The sequence below is a fragment of the Coloeus monedula genome (genome assembly GCF_965178545.1).
Source record: "Coloeus monedula genome assembly, chromosome: 1".
Classification (NCBI taxonomy): domain Eukaryota; kingdom Metazoa; phylum Chordata; class Aves; order Passeriformes; family Corvidae; genus Coloeus; species Coloeus monedula.
The window spans coordinates 88,458,975-88,476,556 of record NC_138781.1 but is presented as its reverse complement, the minus strand read 5'-3'; the positions used below and the strand labels follow the sequence as shown (position 1 = coordinate 88,476,556).

Here is a 17,582-nt window from a genome sequence, read left to right as displayed (position 1 = left end):
TTTTGAATCTTCATCAATGTGCTTCTACTGTTCTTCCGTGCTACACTTACTGTCTATCTGTGTTAAGCTAACCTATATCATGGCCATATGAGTCTTCCTATAAATCATCTGAATAACAGGCTTAAAACTAATAACATTTTCTTTCAAAAATGACTGGTTTTCCCTCTTTTCTAAAGTGTTTTTCTGAGAACAAGACCTAAGTGCTGATACCCATGGATGCTGCAGAATTCCGCAAGAGAGGGAAGGAGATGGTGGACTATGTTGCGGATTACCTGGAGAAGATAGAAAAACGACAGGTCTTCCCAGATGTGGAACCAGGATACCTAAGGCCCCTCATCGCAGACTGTGCACCCCAGGATCCTGAGAGCTTTGAGGATGTCTTTAAAGACATTGAGAAGATCATTATGCCAGGGGTAAGAAAAATGGAACTGTAGTGCATTGTTCAATACTGCATTTAGGTTTTCAAAGACCTTAAAGAAAGTGTGGGTTGAAGACTGTGCAGCTAGACTTTACCAAGATAAGGACCCACACTGATTAACTTTTAGAAGGCAGGAGTCAGCTTTACATGTTAAATATGATCTAACTAAATCATTCTTTTCCTTCATGCATAGCTTACTTTTGGAAATAACTCCCTTTACTCCCTTGAACTGGTTAAGGCAAAAGTTCATAACTTTCATGTGATATTTTTACTACTTTCATAGCACAGTAAATATTTTACAAAATAGTATTTTTATTAGTCTGCTGTGCCCAAACGGCTCCTTCAAGCTGATCTTTAAATGTTAACATTCTCTTAGGAGATTTCTTTTTATTACAGAGTTGACTGGAAAGGATTCTCCCTAATACTTGTTCTGTTGACTTACTCTCCTAAATGTCAATTTCTTCTCGTAGCTTTTAAGGCAGACAGCCACTGCCTAAATACTAGTCCTTGAATAGATCACTACTGGGCAGGCAATGCAGAACAAAGCATCTGGCATTTGTCCAGGCCTGAATCTTTCTTGTTCTTCCACTCATGGTACACCTTTTTTATTTTAAGTATATGCTTGTCTCCTAAAGCCTCTAAGAAGCTTGAAGAGGGCTGAATTATTAGTACATGTCAATGAGGAATCTCTCCTTTGGATCTCTGCAATAAACACTTTGGGTTTCTTCTCTAGATGCAGATAGGTGATATGATTGTGATGGGAGTGGACATCACAATCTGGAAATGTCTTTAGTCAGTGTAGTATAATACCAATTCCTTTTCATTGACCAATATAATTATTTGATATTCAATATGACTTTATCTTGTTTTCCTTGGAGCCAGCCCTGCTGTCCTTTAACAGGCAAAAGCTCCACTGAAGTCAATTGAAATCTCTGCACTCTTTTCAAAAGTTTGTGGATGATGTCTTAAATCCAAGAGAATTAAATCAATGCAGATTAGATAAGAGAATTATGTCCAACACATGCAAATATTTTAATTGCTGCTCATAGGTATAATTGCCTTTTCTTTTTCATTGGAGGAAAACAGTAATGTCTGTGAAGTAGAAGAGCAAACACTTTGAACACTTGCAAACTTTCAAACTTTCAATAAAATAATAATGGCTTAGAAAATAAGAGATGAATCATTTGAGAATAGAAAGTGAGACATTGAATTCTAATTATGTCATCAACATGTCATGTTCCCTCTTAACTAAATTGACTTTTTCTTGATATTTGCGTGCCCTGCAAACAAATTTACTTTTACAATGTGATGCTTCTGAAAAAAATATTCTATCCTAAATTTTTTCACCGGTGTGAAATGACACAAAGAGCACAATATAAATCCCAATTCTTAGAGTAACTCTGATTCTACCTGTCTTGTTTATACTCAATTCTGAAGACTCACATGAGCACAGAATCACGAGGTCATCGTACAGTAGAGATTGGATGGTATCTCTGGAGATCATTTAGTCCATCCCCACTGCTCAGTGCTGAGTCAGCTTGAGCAGGTTGCTCAGGACTATGTCCAACTGGTCATGAATATCTCCAAGGATGAGCTCTGCTGTCCTGTTCCAAGGTTGGATCATCCTCCCAGTAATAAAGCTTTTTCTTACATTTAAGTGGAATTTTCTGTATTTTGATTCGTGCACATTTCTTGATGTCTTCTCACTGGGTACTTCTGAGAAAAATCCAGCTTCATCTTCTATACACCCTCCCATGAGGTGTTTATGCACATTAACAAGATGCCCCCTGAGCTTCCTGCAGGCTGAACAACCCCAGCTCTTTCAGCAGCCTGTAATATGACAGATGCAGCAATTAATTATCTTCATGGTCTTTCACTGGAATCACTCCAGTATAACCATGTCTTTGTTCCTTGTACTGGAGAGCCCAGAACTGGATGTGGCATTCCAGGTGTGGCCTTACCACTGCTGCATAGAAGGGAAGGATCACCTCTTTTGACCTTCTGGCAACAGTTTGTTACCATGGCCCAGGATGATCTTGGGTCACACTGCTGCCAGGGCACACTGCTGTTCAGCTTGGCCACCAGGATCCCCAGGTCCATTTCTTCAGAGCAACACTGCTGAGGGTGCACTCTGTCTCATCACTGAGGTTTATAGTTAAGATCTTAAACAGTATTGGCCTTTCCCCTTCATTCTCCATCTGATCTAGCCTTGAACACTTCCAGGGATGGAGCACCCACAACCTCTTTGGGCAACTGTTCCAGTGCCTCACCACCCTCACAGTAAAGAATTTTTTTCAAATATATAATCTAAAGCTACTCTCAGTTTAAAACCATTCTGTCATGTCCTATCACTACATGCCCTTGAAATGAGTCTCTCTCCATCTTTCTTGTAGGTTCCCTTCAGGTACTGGAAGGCCACAGTTAGATCACCTCAAAGCCTTCTGTTTTCCAGGCTGAGAAATCCCATTTCTCTCAGCCTTTCTTCACAGGAGAGGTGCTCCATTCCTCTGATCATCTTGATGTTCTTCCTCTGGACTCGTTCTACAAGGTCCATGTCCTCCCTGTGCTGAGGACCCCAGAGCTGATGCAGCACTGCAGGTGGGGTCTCACCAGGGTGGAGCAGAGGGGCAGAATCCCCTCCCTTGCCCTGCTGCCTACGCTGCTTTGGATGCAGCCCAGGACACTGCCTTCACCAATTCTTTTCTGTTGGTAAATGTGCAGTCCCACACCATGGGAACATTTTCATCAGTTCTTCCACTTTTTCCCAGGCACTCCAGAACCCTCCTGGACTGATTGTGTCCTGCTGTGTTGTCTGCCCAGCAGATGTGAGGACTACGACTTGTGAACATGAGGTTTCTTCCAGCTGTCTGAATGGTGCACTCATGTGCTTCTTCTCATCAGGTGGTCTGTAGCTTCTTCTCATCAGGTGGTGAAATGTTGCCCATCTTGAGACCTTCACCAGTCCTGACTCACAAGTTCTTGACTGGCTCATCGTCCATTCTCAGGCAGAGGCCAGTGCATTCCTGCTGTTCTCTTGCATAAAGGACCACTCTTCTGCCTCACCTTCCTGGTCTGACCTTCCTGAAGAGCCTGTCCTCATCTGCTGCAGCACTTCAGTCACGCGAGCAATCCCACAGCATATCTGTGATCCCAGTGAAATCACAGCCGTGTACTTGCACACAGCCTTCTGTTTCCTCCTGTTTGTTCCCCATGTGGTGTGCTTCAGAGAGGCACCCATTTGTCTTGATTTCCCAGAAAAGATGTGAGCCCCTCTGTCCCGCCCCTGCCCTAATGCTGCCCTCTCAGCACTTCCTTATTTATGTGGGTGCATTGGGGAACGGTCTGCTTTAGCCTTAGCTCCTTTTAGGGTTCTCTCATGTCCACGTTACCCTTCACCCTTTGCTTGCCAGCTTGGTCCATCTTCCTCCCTTGATTGTGGGTTTTTCTCCCCTTCCCTTATCATTCCTGGTTTAAAGCTCTCCTTACCAGGTTATCCAGCCAGTCTGCAAAGATATTTATGCCCTAATTGTTCAGGTTATATTTTCCCTTAATCTTCTTCCCATGTTTTTCCTGACAAGAATAATATTTAATTTAAAAGTACATCTAGTGTTTTTCTTCTATAGCATTTTTCCACTGTTTCACCAGGGAATGTCTTATATCCGTTTTATAAATGAAGAACTTCAGAAAGGGCTTCTTCAGAAAGAATAAATAATATGACATATCATAAACCCTTGTTTTGCCTGTAAGCTATTAGTGGCCCGTAAGTGATTCTTGTTTCATTCATGCTGACACCTTTACTGTGTTAGTTGTGTTCAGATATTTGCTCCGTATTGTATGACTAAAAATGTGAAAATGGTGTTCCTTCAGAAGATCAGGGATCAATTAATTGTGTGAAGCAATAATAATGCAGTATCTGTTGCTATCTTTACCCTGTAGGACAGGGTTCAAGCATTCATGAGTGTTGAAACTTCTTTATGAGGACTTATTGTGAAATGTAAGGTAGACCTTCAAAGGGTAGTCCACCAAATGATAATGACAATAATGGTGGTAAGTTCCTGATACTAACACAGAGACAGAGGGAGTAACTGCAGAACTCTGATCTCCACAGCAGGTAGACAACATGGAAAGGACCTGCATGTAAAAATATCAATCAGAGTCGCCTTTGTCTCTTAGATTTGCTTTGTTCTCCTCCTTTTTTAGAGCTGAATATGATCACGTGTATGTGTAACTGCAAATAGCAGTACTAAAGATGCTAATTTTCCTCACATTGGATCCATTAATCTATGAAGTTTCGGCTGAAGCACCTATCCTTAGTGTGTGGTAAAGGAAGACTATTGCTTAGAGTAAGCAAGCCAGAGAAAGACATCCTTAGAAGAAATCTTGGAAATAAAATGTCTCTGAGAGGCACTAGAGTGGTAATTAGAGTGAACCCAAGACATTTGTGTATCATTATTTATCAGCAGAGGGCTGAAAAAACAGGCATCAATTATGTCGGGCTTTTTGCAGTATCTGACTAAGTGCGTCTGTTCCAACATGGTGAAAAAAAAGATTTTTACAGCTGCTTCAAGGGACGGGGGAAGGGGAGGCAGGAGGAAGAAGTGCAGCTGCGCTTGCCACAGGGCTTTTAGCTTTTTCGCTTTGTGTGAGTGGTGCAACTGGAATCTGCTGTGTTTCATCAAACAAATGGCTCCCAGCAAGCAGTCAGTTTAACTTGATTAACCCAAGATGAATGTCACAAGTCTTACAGATCACAGAGGATTAGAACTGGGGAGATGAACAGTGGCAGCTCTGGCTCATTATGGACATCAGTGAAAGTGTGTGCATGTGGATCCTAGCAGGGACCATTGCTTCTTGAATATTTTATTGTTTACCTGTGAAGCACCATGACCCATCTGGGGTTTTTTTTCTGACTTGTGAAGGGAAGGCATTTGCCACAAGTGCTCTAAAACTTTGTTACAGCAAAGAAAGATATCCTGACCCAATATGAGATACAGCTGAAAATGTTCACAGTGGTTTGTCTTTGGATAACTGATTTGACAGGTTTGAATCTAGTGACCAGTAAAAATGAAATCTTGAACATACCAGATACAGGGCTAGTTTAGACAGTGGGAAATTGTAACGAATAGGAGATGTTTTCATGTGAAAGAGATGGGGGCATCTGAAATTGGTACACTGCATCAGGGAAAGTTATACCTAATTCACTCTGTGAAGAGTTGAGACAGTTTCCCCTTAACATGGACCACATCCCTTAAAGAAGAGCTGGTTGTTGGCATGAGGAAGGTTAGAAGAGGAAAGAAAGGGATTATTTGCAGCATGCAGAACAGTGTGGTACAGAAATCCATGAGATTGCTCCAGAACCAGAAATCTTACCACGGACTGGGAGAGAGAGCAGTGTAAAAAGTAAAATTCATCAGAGGTGGGAATGTGGAACAACACAGCACAGAAACAGGCAAGAGAGAATGTATACTCTTACTGTCCTCCAGTTGTAACAGAAGAATTCCAGTATTAAAAAAAAAGGAAACAAAATGGTATAAGAAAAGGCTAGCCTTCAATAACTCAGCAGCCTCTTGATTTCCAGCCATGAAAAAAATCTTAAATAGATTCTGCTGAATTCTTGCTTACAGCTCTAGAAGCATTTTTTCAAAAACTCTACTTTTATCTTGAATGTGAAAGCTGTTTTTGCCAAACATACCACATACCCCATTATTTCCACTGAACATTACAGTGTGGCTGTACATTTCCTGCTTTTGAATTTTATTAGATTGGAGTTGTGGAGCACTATCAAGTATCTCACAGATCCTTAAGATTGCTTGGATGTTACATAAGACAATTCTAAATATTGCTTTGTCAAGACAATTGACTACCATTTATGCATGTTGTTCTCTCATATTAGTACATACAAAGTGAAATTGTCTATAAATCACAACTTGTTAAAGGGAGATGAGAGTTTAATTTTGTACAGAAGGTATTGTATACTGGGATGGGTTGTTTATGTGAGTCGTGGGATTTTGTGGTGAGGAGCTGTTTGGCCAGATTCAGTGCCTGAGTATTAGCAAATAACACGAGAGTGTGGGTAAGAGTTCTGTGGACCTATTCTGCACTGAAGACACTCTTCCTATGTCAGTTGCAGGACAGAGATGGAAAAACAAAATACCAGAGAGTCCCTGATGGTAGAGGCTTAAGAACAGTGTACTGCACAGCAGCTCAGGCTGCCATGGCCAACACAATCCTTGCCTTCTAGGAAGATAAATGGAGAACTCTGATTTTGGAGCTGTTTGGGGGTTGGGGTGACAACTTACTTATTTTTAATTTGAGTAAAAGATAGATAAAAAATCGTGAAAAAAACAAGGTAAGTTTTTCTAAAAAATGGGATCCTGTGTTACAGCCAGGTAGTCAAGAACTGCTGGCTTGTCACAACCTCTCACCTTTTTTTTGGTGACAATTTTTTTCTGCTTCCCTTATTAGTTAAAAATAGCTATTTTCCCCTTGTTACAGGTGACTCATTGGCACAGTCCGTACTTTTTTGCCTACTTCCCTGCAGCCTCTTCCTTCCCGGCTCTTCTTGCAGATATGTTGTGTGGTGGAATAGGATGTGTGGGCTTCTCTTGGGTGAGTTTACTCTGGTGTGTGGTAATGGCGCTTCACCATGCCAAGATTTTAAGCATTTCAGTAACATTCTACAATGAAATTATTGATCAATAGCAATGAAGTCTCAGGAGTATTTTTGTAGGTAAATTTCTTTGATTAATTAAGGGTTTGTACATAGACACCCTGAATGATTCCAGGAATAAGTTTTGTTCTTGAAAAATCACCAACATTTAGAATTAGTGGTAGCAATGCAAACATACTGGTAATCCAGAAAGAAGTATAACTATTGTTTAGCACCCAGTGTTGTTATTTCTCTTTTCATCTGGATGAATGGAAAATTGTCTTTAAACCCCCACATTCATGTGAGGTATACTCTTCTCAGAAGAGGCTGGTATTTGATTTAAAAAAACATACGCAAGATGCAAATCCTAGCTTTGACATTTGATCATCATTGTTCTATGTAAGGGCTATTTTGACATTTTTTTAGTAAATGTTAGAAACTACATGCACAAAATGGTCTTCAGGTCCCTAACTTGGCTTGTGACGTTAGTCTGGTCTCTTCCTTTATAGTCAAAAGAAGGAGAGAAAGAATTATTCTTCCTCTGGTAGATCTGATTTCTCTTCACGGTCTAGTGAGATTATTCCCTCTGCCCTGTTTTTCAACACAGGCTTCAAGTCCAGCTTGCACTGAGCTGGAGACTGTCATGCTGGATTGGCTAGGGAAGATGGTTAATTTGCCTGAAGAGTTTTTAGCTGGGAAGGATGGCCAAGGTGGAGGAGTCATTCAGGTAAGAGGGGACATGAAAAAAGAATATGGATTGAGTTAGTGAATTCATGATTTTGTTAAGTCTTTATACTAAGACACTAATGAAAGAAATACTTTTTTTTTTCTGCTGCCACATGGGTTCCTTTCAAATTTTCAGAAAGACTGATGGTCTGTGAGAATGTCTATAGGTGGACAGGATCATTCATGAAAGTAATGCTTTTGTTTTTAGAGCAACTGATTTCTAAAACACTTCTCAGTGAAGAATTGCTAGTAGTTCAATTTAAAATTTAGGCTTAATATTCAAATCAGAATAATGTAGGATGGAGACTTTAATTTGTTATTCAGTGAATTGAGCTCATACTAACCAACAATATACAGCAATGTTTCGTAGCTGAGGTTGGAAGTCTGCCTTTTACATGTGCAATTGTTTACTTCAGTCAGTTTCCACAGAACACTGGAGATAAACTTTGATAAATAGAAATAGCAGAATGTAGTAGAAAGTCTATCAATTTTTGCTAAAGAGATTGAAATTATTTCAAGTTTTTCTTACATAACAAAAGGAAATATCAGAATATTATAAGAAAATGAAGAGCTGCTTAAAATTTGAATCTAAGCAGTTCTATCAGTAGATGATACAATTTTGAGACTACATGGCATATCCAAACTGGAAAAAAACCCCAGACTTTGATATTGACTGCTTAATGAAACTTACAATGTCTGAACAGATAACCTGAACAATAATGAATATATCATTAATGGGCAATCTTGCATGCATAATAAAGCTGTATTGTTTGTCAACCATGGCTCCACTAGCACATGGTCATTCTGCAAATGCAGCTCTGGTCACAGTTATTAACCTATCTAAAATAGATCTCTACTATGAAGAAGATTGAAATTTAAATAATTGTTCTGTGCTCCTTTGATAATCTCTGGAGTCTGGTCATTGCAGGCCAGGGCACAATCCATTTTATCCTATGACAGGCTTCTAATATACATCTGAATTAGATGCTAGAACTGGGGGCTTCTTTCTTTGATCTCAGCTGCAAATGCCTACAGCATATTCCAGTGAATTCTTCCCAACATCTCCCCAGGCAAGAATGAATTTAACCGAAATGCTGTCATTGTCCTAGATGGAGCTGTACCTACACCAGTGTATTTCCAGTGTAGTTCTTTACTCATCTGCTTGCTCTGTTAGTATGTTTATCATTACGATTGCTAGGGAGGGCTTTATGTTCAAGAAATCAAGCTTCCCTCGTGCATCTTAGCAGCATCTATTTTGTACCAGTGAAAGCAAGCAATTATGCCTGATTGTTGTCAGCAGGAAATGTTGCCCCTCCAGGCTGACAGTGCTGGATTGCCCATAATTTTCATCAGAAACCAGTCAGTTTCAGAATCGAAAGTGGGCTCTGTGTTCCTGCTTACGATGCAGTCATATGGGCTGCAGATCCTCTTGTCTTGCTCTTGAAACAATAATGATCCAAGCCAGAGAGCATGAGGCAAAGACAACGTGAGTGCGTGAAAGTGCCAGTCATTCTGTTCATAAATGCCAAGTAATTATTGTGCTATTGGATAAAACCGAGCCTGTGAAAATTGCCTCTTAATTACATTTGAAAGTCTATGTCAATATGAAGCACTTTGTTGTTGTGTGCAAGATGACACTTCAAAATGGCAAAAGATGAAAGAAAATTTCAGTTCAGAGCTCTGGTGGACATGAACATCAGCTCTTGCTGATATTTCTTCCGCCTCTTGAGCCTGCTTGCCATGGCAACCTTTGTTTGACTGTGGTAAAAGCAGAGGTATCATCATCCTTCACTTAATGCAGAATACAGCATTCAAGAGGAGAAAAAACAGCTTTCAAAAATAAGTGAGAAAGCAACTTTCTTCCTGAAGTTTGTATCCTGCTGTTCATTCTAGATAAATTGCTGGAAAGTGTACCTGCTTTGAATTTTAAAGAGTTTTCTTGCTCTGCAAAGAAAAAGTATTTTAGGGGTGAGACAAAAATATCTTTGGCCTGGCAAAGAACACTGCTAGTTTATCTTACTTGTCAGTTAGCCAAGTAGTTCAAGAACCAAGGCGTTTTTTTTCCTCAAAAATTTTTAGCACAAAACTTTGGTGCCAAGTGTATAGAAGAGCGTTGCAAACCAGGATCTGCAAGCAGTGTAAAAAGCTTCAGTGTAAAAAAGGTGACTCAGTATAAAAAAAGTCATTTAGGGAAACTGAGGCAAGGGGAAAATGCCTGTGTCTATCGTGAGACATCCAAAAACATTTCCCTGTTTTGGATTCAGGTGCCTTTAGGCTGCATCCCAGCTGTATATCAGGAGGCAAAATTCAGCTGGGCAACAGGCCCTTTTCTTTTCATCCTCGTTTCTGTAAAAGGAAATTCATACAAGAACTGTTGTATACATTGACTATGCACCAACATAGATGAAGACCCAGGATATCTTGTGGCACTCCTCAGAAAGATGAGGCTGTTCTTCAGCCAAAGTCATTTGCCCACCCAGCCAGACTATCACCAGAATAGTGAGGCCTAAATTTCCAGATCCCAAATTAATGCCTTAATCTTTGAAATTTCTTACAGTCATTTTCTTCTATATATTAATGCCCATTTGTGTAACATGTGTATTCCATACATGTCCTGGAAATACACTAACAGTGTAAATAGTTATTTTATTTCAGCTATTTTGACTTTTTAGACAGAAAAAGTAGGATGATTTCTCCATGTTCTGATATTCTTATGAGAGCTCTGTCCAGCTACAGACCATATACAGAATAACATTAAAGGAGGAGATTGCCAAATTATGTTTTCTGTTATTAATAAACCGAATTTCCTTTACCCCTTGCCTCCACATGGAAGTTCTACCTTACTTGACCAAAAGGAGTATTTGTATCCTTATTCCATACTGTATCTGTAATATTTCCCTCAGTTGCCATAATATTGTATGCAGCAACAGCAGCTATAAAAAAATGCAAAAAAGTACACAAAACTGTCTCCAGTTTGTCTTTTTGCCCTGGGGTCTACATTCCTCAAATCTCACACCACCAGAAAGGCAGATAAAATATATTCATCATTGCCAATACATTCAGTGAATATTCAGGGACTGTCCTTTTCCCTGTTTACTCCATTGATGAGGCTGTTGAATTTCAGCTGGATTGCACTCATTCACTGTTGAGATGTTGACATGTGTAGAAGGCAGCTTGGTCTCATACGAATAGTTCAGCTAACTTCAGTATAGGAGAAAGTCTGAATTCACTGGGAACATTCTCACATATGAAATCTGTCAGATCAGGCCCACCTTCAGGGAAATAAAAATATTTCCCAAATACTGAAAAATTTGTTGTCATTCATAAATATACGCTGGTCTTCAACAGAGGGAAGAGAGAATTAGTTTGTTCACACTGGGGATATTTCTGAGACATAGATATTAATATAAGTGACTATTCATTGCACTGTTATGAGTCACATGATGTTTGATCAACTTTGAAAGTACCTAAAAACTTCATCTCGCATAGAGACACCCCAATACACTGAAATTTATAAGCATGTATTTACAAACTGCTACTTACAGTTTAAAAGAGCAGTTTAGGGCATGTTTCAGGTGCATGTTCTAGATGGAAACCGTATAAAGAATTTCTGGGAAGTTGTATTCTGTGAAATTTACTGATAAATTGATACAAAAATTTCTCCTTTCTGTTGTCACGGAGTACCCAAGACACATTTTAAACTGATGTTTTGTGAGTCAAAGTGCAATTTAGAAATAATGTGTGACCGTTCCTTTCATCTTTGTTGGTGATGAAGAAAACATACATAACTAATACTTTGAAGTGCAGTTAACTATATTGAATCATAGCAGTTTTGGTTTTTCAGTGGTTTTTTTCCCTTTTAGCCACAATAATTTACTTGCCCAGGGTAATTCTAATATGAAAGAAGGCATATAATTAGGCATGTTGCTTGATAGAAGTGAGAGTTGGAATTCAGGTTCTGATGGAAGTTAAGTGTGCAGAAATCAACAGTTACTCTGACATTGTTATGAGTTAACATCAGATTGGTGCCTGGTTTGAGAGTCTTTTCACATACATTTGAGTTTATTGATGCCTTTTCCTGGTCTTAAAATCAAGAGTCAAACGTGGTTAGAGGGGAAATAGTGATTTTACCTTGGTATTTATTTTAAGGATCCTTAGGTGCACACGTCCAGGTCGAATGCACTGAAATGCACACCACAATACCCACCCCAAAAGATCGGGTATAACATTATAGGTCTTACTAATTAGCAGATCTATCAAAGATTCCCCAATGAGAGGCTCGAGTGAGCTCCCCTCCCCTAGGAGCCTTCCCCTGGATGGTTCTATCTTAGTTTACAGAATGTGTTCTGGAGAGGACCTTGGGGTCTGGGGCACACTGATCTCTAGCTACGAAGCTTCTAAAATGTTTAGTCTCCTAGCTGAACAAACAAGAATGTAGGCAAAAAGCACTAAGAATACAGAAGTTGTAAAACGGTACAACAGGGGTGTAAAAGAAAAGGCAACAAATCATCATGGCATCACTGTGAGTCCAGCTTTCTAGCACTGATTGCAAGACTGTTGCCTAAACTGAACAAGCGTAGAGATTAAAGAGAACAGGCACAGGCATCAAGGAGGAGACCAAGATTAAACAGAGATTCGTCCCTTGCTGTCAGACATATTTTTAAAAAAACTTGAGATTGCACAGTTTCTCATCTGCAGTTTCTGTTAAGAACTTCACAATTCATGCAGAATAAATGCTGCCTTTCTTCTTCTGCAATGTTTTGATTTTGAATCTTCCCTCAATTTGTCCCACAGGGGAGTGCAAGCGAGGCCACCCTGATTGCACTGCTTGCTGCAAGAACAAAGACTATCAGACGGGTGCAGTCAGAACAGCCTGAGCTAACAGAAGCAGAGATCATGGGCAGGCTGGTGGCTTATGCTTCTGATCAGGTGAGTACCTCTCATTAACATGGAAATTTCAGCCATCTGAATAGGCAGGTGAATTTGGTATTAACTCTGGATTGGTGACTATTTGATTTTGGTTGTTTAAATCTTACTGTACATCATAAGTGTGTTCCACAGTGGTCCGTATTGGGATCAGTGTTGTTTATTATCTTCATTAATGACATAGACGAAGGGACTGAGTGCACCCGTAGCAAATTTGGAGATGACACTGAACTGAGTGGTGCAGTTGACACAGCTGAGAATGGGATGCCATCCAGAGGGACCTGGACAAACTTGAAAATTGGGCCCATGGGAATCCCATGAGCTTTAATAAGACAAAGTGCAAGGTGCTGCACCTGGATCTGGGCAACCCCCAGTACCAACATAGGCTGGGGGATGAACAAATCAGAGCAGCCCTGCCCAGAAGGACTTGGGGTTGCTGGGGGATGAGAGGCTGGACATGACCCAGCACTGTGCACTCACAGCCCAGAAAGCCAAACGTGTCTTGGGCTGCATCCAAAGCAGCGTGGGCAGCAGGGTGAGGGAGGGGATTCTGCCCCTCTGCTCTGCTCTGGTGAGACCCCACCTGCAGTGCTGCATCCAGCTCTGGGGTCCCAGCACAGGGAGGACATGGATCTGTTGGAGTGAGTCCAGAGGAGGGACATCAGGATGATCAGAGGAATTAAGCACTTCTTCTATGAAGAAAGTCTGAGAGAATTAGGATTGTTCAGCCTGGAGAAGAGGTGGTTTTGGGCTGACCTAAAGCAGCGACCAAATTGTGACCTAAAGCAGCCTACAAGAAAGACATGGACTTTTTACAAGAGCATGTAGTGACAGGACAAGGGGGAATGATTTAAAACTGCTAGTAGGGTGATCATATTAAAGAAATTCTTTACTCTGAGAGTGGTGAGGCTCTGGAACAGATTGCCTACAGAAGTTGTGGATGTCCCACCCCTGGCGGTTTGCAAGACCAGGACGGATGAAGCTCTGCGCAGCCTTGTCTAGTGAAAGGTGTCCCTGCCCGTGACAGTGGGATTTGTACTGGGTGATCTGTAAGGTCCCTTCCAATCCAACCCAGGCCATTCTATGATTCTGTGATAAGTGAACTGGAATTTCATGTGTGCTATCATAATATAAAGGACAAATATCCAGATGTCAGTGTTAAATATCTTTATGAAGAGCTTGCTTGAAGTAAGTAAAGATATAATTAAATAAGGTAATGATTTCAGTTATGTTTAGTAAGTCTAGGCCATCTTTTGTTACATCCAGTCTTCTATGTCCATCTGTGCACACAGCATTTTCCTCCTACAAGCTCATGTGCAAACAAACACACATACATCCTCCCCCTATATGCATGCATGGGTAAAGATGCATGTACACAGAAAAACCTAATGTGTGAATATAAAGAAAATTGGTCACAGTACTTGAAGAAACCAAAAAATTGTTTTTTTTAAAAAAAGGAAAACCTTTAAGATATCCATCTGTCAATCCAACTAAAAAAATCTTACAAGGAAACAGAAAACGTAATCCTTGATTTCTGACTGTGAGTGGTATTTAACAGACTGAGTTACACTAAATTCTCAGCAGGCCATGACTATGAGGGGCTTTTAATGTTAATAAAAACAAATTCTGCTTATGTGAGTTCTGCTGCTGCTACATTTCTGACACAGTAATCCTACTGAAGGGCCATCCAAAGTTGTTTCTCTTAATATCTGTGACATTTTCTTACCTACATGTCAATGAGACAGAAAATAACCCCTCTCTTAGTACTTAATGTTTATTTTAAACTAATATCTGATATGCAGAGTAAAATGGCCAGGTTTCAACTTTACTTTGATTTACTGCTAAGTGTATGTTAGAAAGCATGGTAGAAGAATTTAACACTACACTTGCTCTTTGCTGGTGGGAAGAGGGACTACACTTGCATGGTGAGAAGATTCAGGACAGGAAAATATGAGAAAAGATGACTGCTTTCAAGAGGCACAAAGGATATTTAGCCTTTTTTTTTTTTGCTTGGGACCCTAAGGTCAATATTGCACAGACCACCAGTCCCAGAGCTCTGACCGACCCAGTGATGCACAAAACCTTTTACTTGCTTTGACTTTTTTGTCCCATATAAGAGGCTGACCTGAAATGAGGACTGACAGGCCTTCCTGCCTACTGAAGGTCAGAGGATCTTATGTTTACAGAAGGATTTGCCTTAAGATACTGCTGACCTTTCCAAGCAGATTGTTGCTGAGCTCACTGTTCCTTCTGCGTTAAGAACAGACCTGTGTGACTCACAGGCAATAATCCACAAAAGAAAGTTAAACGTAAGCCATTCTGTGGGAGGGAAAACCATTCACTGATACAGCCCAGCAATGCAAGAATGCGTTTGGAAAGGAATCTTGCTACAATTTTTGAGTCTTGATGAAGCTATTTAGGGGTTCTGACTGGCTAACAACCTCAGTGTATTATTATAGTTTGCTTATTTGCAATTGTAGTATAAATAAGTTCTAAAATACATTTTTCCATTGTACACTTGAATGAAGTATGGTACCGCTATGCCACACACCTTATTTTCCGCTTAAAAAGTTGTATTTCAAGTCTAGGCTTCCAAATTTTCTCAAGTTGGTGCCTAATTAGTTACCAAAGCACTTTAACAAGAAACACTGCTGAGATAAAAATTAGTGGTACATCTATCTTTAAAACATGTCATTCCAGGGATATGTGAAGTTGGAAGGCAAAAACTTGATCTAATCTAGTTGAAAAAAATTCTGGATTGTTATTTTTGTGATTGTATGGTAAATTAAAATAGAATTAATAAGCAGTCTTATAGGCACTGCCAAGAATCAACAAGGAGATTGTGAATGAGAATAGTCATGATATGAAAAGGTGAGGAATTTTCCTCTTTCAAATTAATGATGATTAATGAAATTGTAGAAGGTAGAAGGTAAAATAGCTTTTATGTTTGTTTGTTTTAATCATGCTTTAAAGGAGAGTATTTTGAGGCTAAATGTATCTTTCATTGTCAATGGAGTTTTTATTCGTGTTATTATTCTATTGTACTTCACAAATTTATAAGAATTTCTTAGTGATATCTTGTTTTTATTTACTGAGATGTGCTTTATTTTCTAAAACCGTATTATTTCAGGGGAATTCAAATGAAGGGGGTTGTAAATGAAATAACATATTGGGAATGATTCTTACTTGCCTAAAAAAGTGAATGAATGATCGAACCACAATTTAGTCAGTATGTAATCTGAAAAAAATGGACATGTAAGAAAATATCTGTCTGTACTCTGAAAAAAATGGACATGTAAGAAAATATCTCTGTACCATACTGTGACATATATAATTTTAGAGTTCAGCAAAACTGTACACCATAAAAATATGCTAGCAAGCACCTGAATCATTATCAGACAAGATGATTGTCTGCACATCTTTTGATTGATTTAGAGTCAAATTCTGAAGCTCTACATCAATCCTACCACGTAAATTAAAGCTCTCTCTGAGGTTAATGGAACTCTTGTCTGAATGGTGTCATGGCAATGGTCTCAAGGATATGTCAGGGTTGCTATTAGTTTATTTATTAGTGTGTATTTATGTATATACATGTATTTATGTATATTATATGTATATTTATGTATATGTATGTGTCCATCTACATATATGAAAGGTGGAGAAGTATGTATCTGTTACACATCATCAACAGTCCAAGGATCTCAAGTATGCCTTTACTTGAAAGGACTTAATTGTTTTCTTTGTAAATTCAGATGAACGTCTTACATTCCAGTAAAAGGTGTTGGTCTTAAAACTTGCCTATTTCCTTCTAGGCTCATTCATCTGTGGAAAGGGCTGCACTGATTGGTGCTGTGAAGATTAAAAATGTTCCATCAGATGACACATTTAGTGTTTGTGGTTCAGCCCTGAAGAAAGTTCTGGATGAAGACAAAGCTGCTGGTCTTATACCATTCTTTGTGAGTACTGGATTTTAATTAATCAGTGGATTTAATGCTTCTGTTAAGATGCTTTTGACATGAATAGATGATCTCATCCCTAACAGAGGCACTGATAGGCAGCTGAGTTAGAATACTAGGAGAGGTTCCATGAGTGTTCTTCACATGCCTTTCTGTGCAGGAGGAGAAACTAATTGGAGCAGCTGGTTGCAATTCTCAGTAAAATTAGGTTTGGGGTCAATTTTGTAGTTGTATGTAGTCCTGCAGTGTTATAATCTCATAACCCCTGAATTCTGAACTGTTTGCCTTTATTTTTCAGGTTCCAACTTACTTACAAATAAAACAAGTTTAAAGGCAATAAATTAAATGATGCTATCTCAAGCTCAAGTGTCTTCAAGAAACAATAGTTTCCCTTTGATACTACTTTAGCAAAGAAATGAACCTCCATAATATACCCCAAATATCATCGAGATCAGACGTTGTCAGTCAGGTACTTGTATGTAACTAATCTCTAACAAGTGAGCTATAGGGAATGCAGCTGTGGAAACTTTAGGTGTCACCATTTCTTGTTATCTCTCCACTTCCTTTTCCAGAGATGCCTGCTTCCACAGCAGGACAGCAAAGGCAAATATAGTTATGTCTCAGTAGCTTAAGATCAAAATCCCCCAATTTTTGACGTAGAGCATTGTTAGATTAGATAAAATTCTAAAGTTTGGTTCTACCATGATAAGTACCTGATCAAAAGGAACATTTGCTTATTCATCAGATCTACTCCTCCCACCAGTTCAGAACACCATGTTATTACTTCAAGTTAAAACAAGATTTTGCCATTTGGTTTTTTCCCATGAAGTAGGTAACTTCTATTGTGGTTTTGTACATCATCAGTAAAATTCTTTTTTCACTTCCAAGCATTATGCTCTACTAAACT

At 39.4% G+C, this 17,582-nt stretch overlaps 1 protein-coding gene across 1 annotated transcript in view; it reads left to right on the top strand.

Annotated features, from left to right (window-relative positions):
• Positions 1-212: 212 nt before the first annotated feature.
• Positions 213-17,582, top strand: part of LOC309572925 (uncharacterized protein) — a gene marked incomplete at both ends in the record, with an annotated part of 58,552 nt that continues 41,182 nt past the window's right edge. The window contains 5 exons of the mRNA XM_082281476.1: positions 213-413; positions 6,914-7,027; positions 7,675-7,794; positions 12,588-12,722; positions 16,532-16,675. Of these exons, the coding sequence (XP_082137602.1) occupies positions 213-413; positions 6,914-7,027; positions 7,675-7,794; positions 12,588-12,722; positions 16,532-16,675 (714 nt within the window). The remainder of the gene's footprint in view (positions 414-6,913; positions 7,028-7,674; positions 7,795-12,587; positions 12,723-16,531; positions 16,676-17,582) is intronic.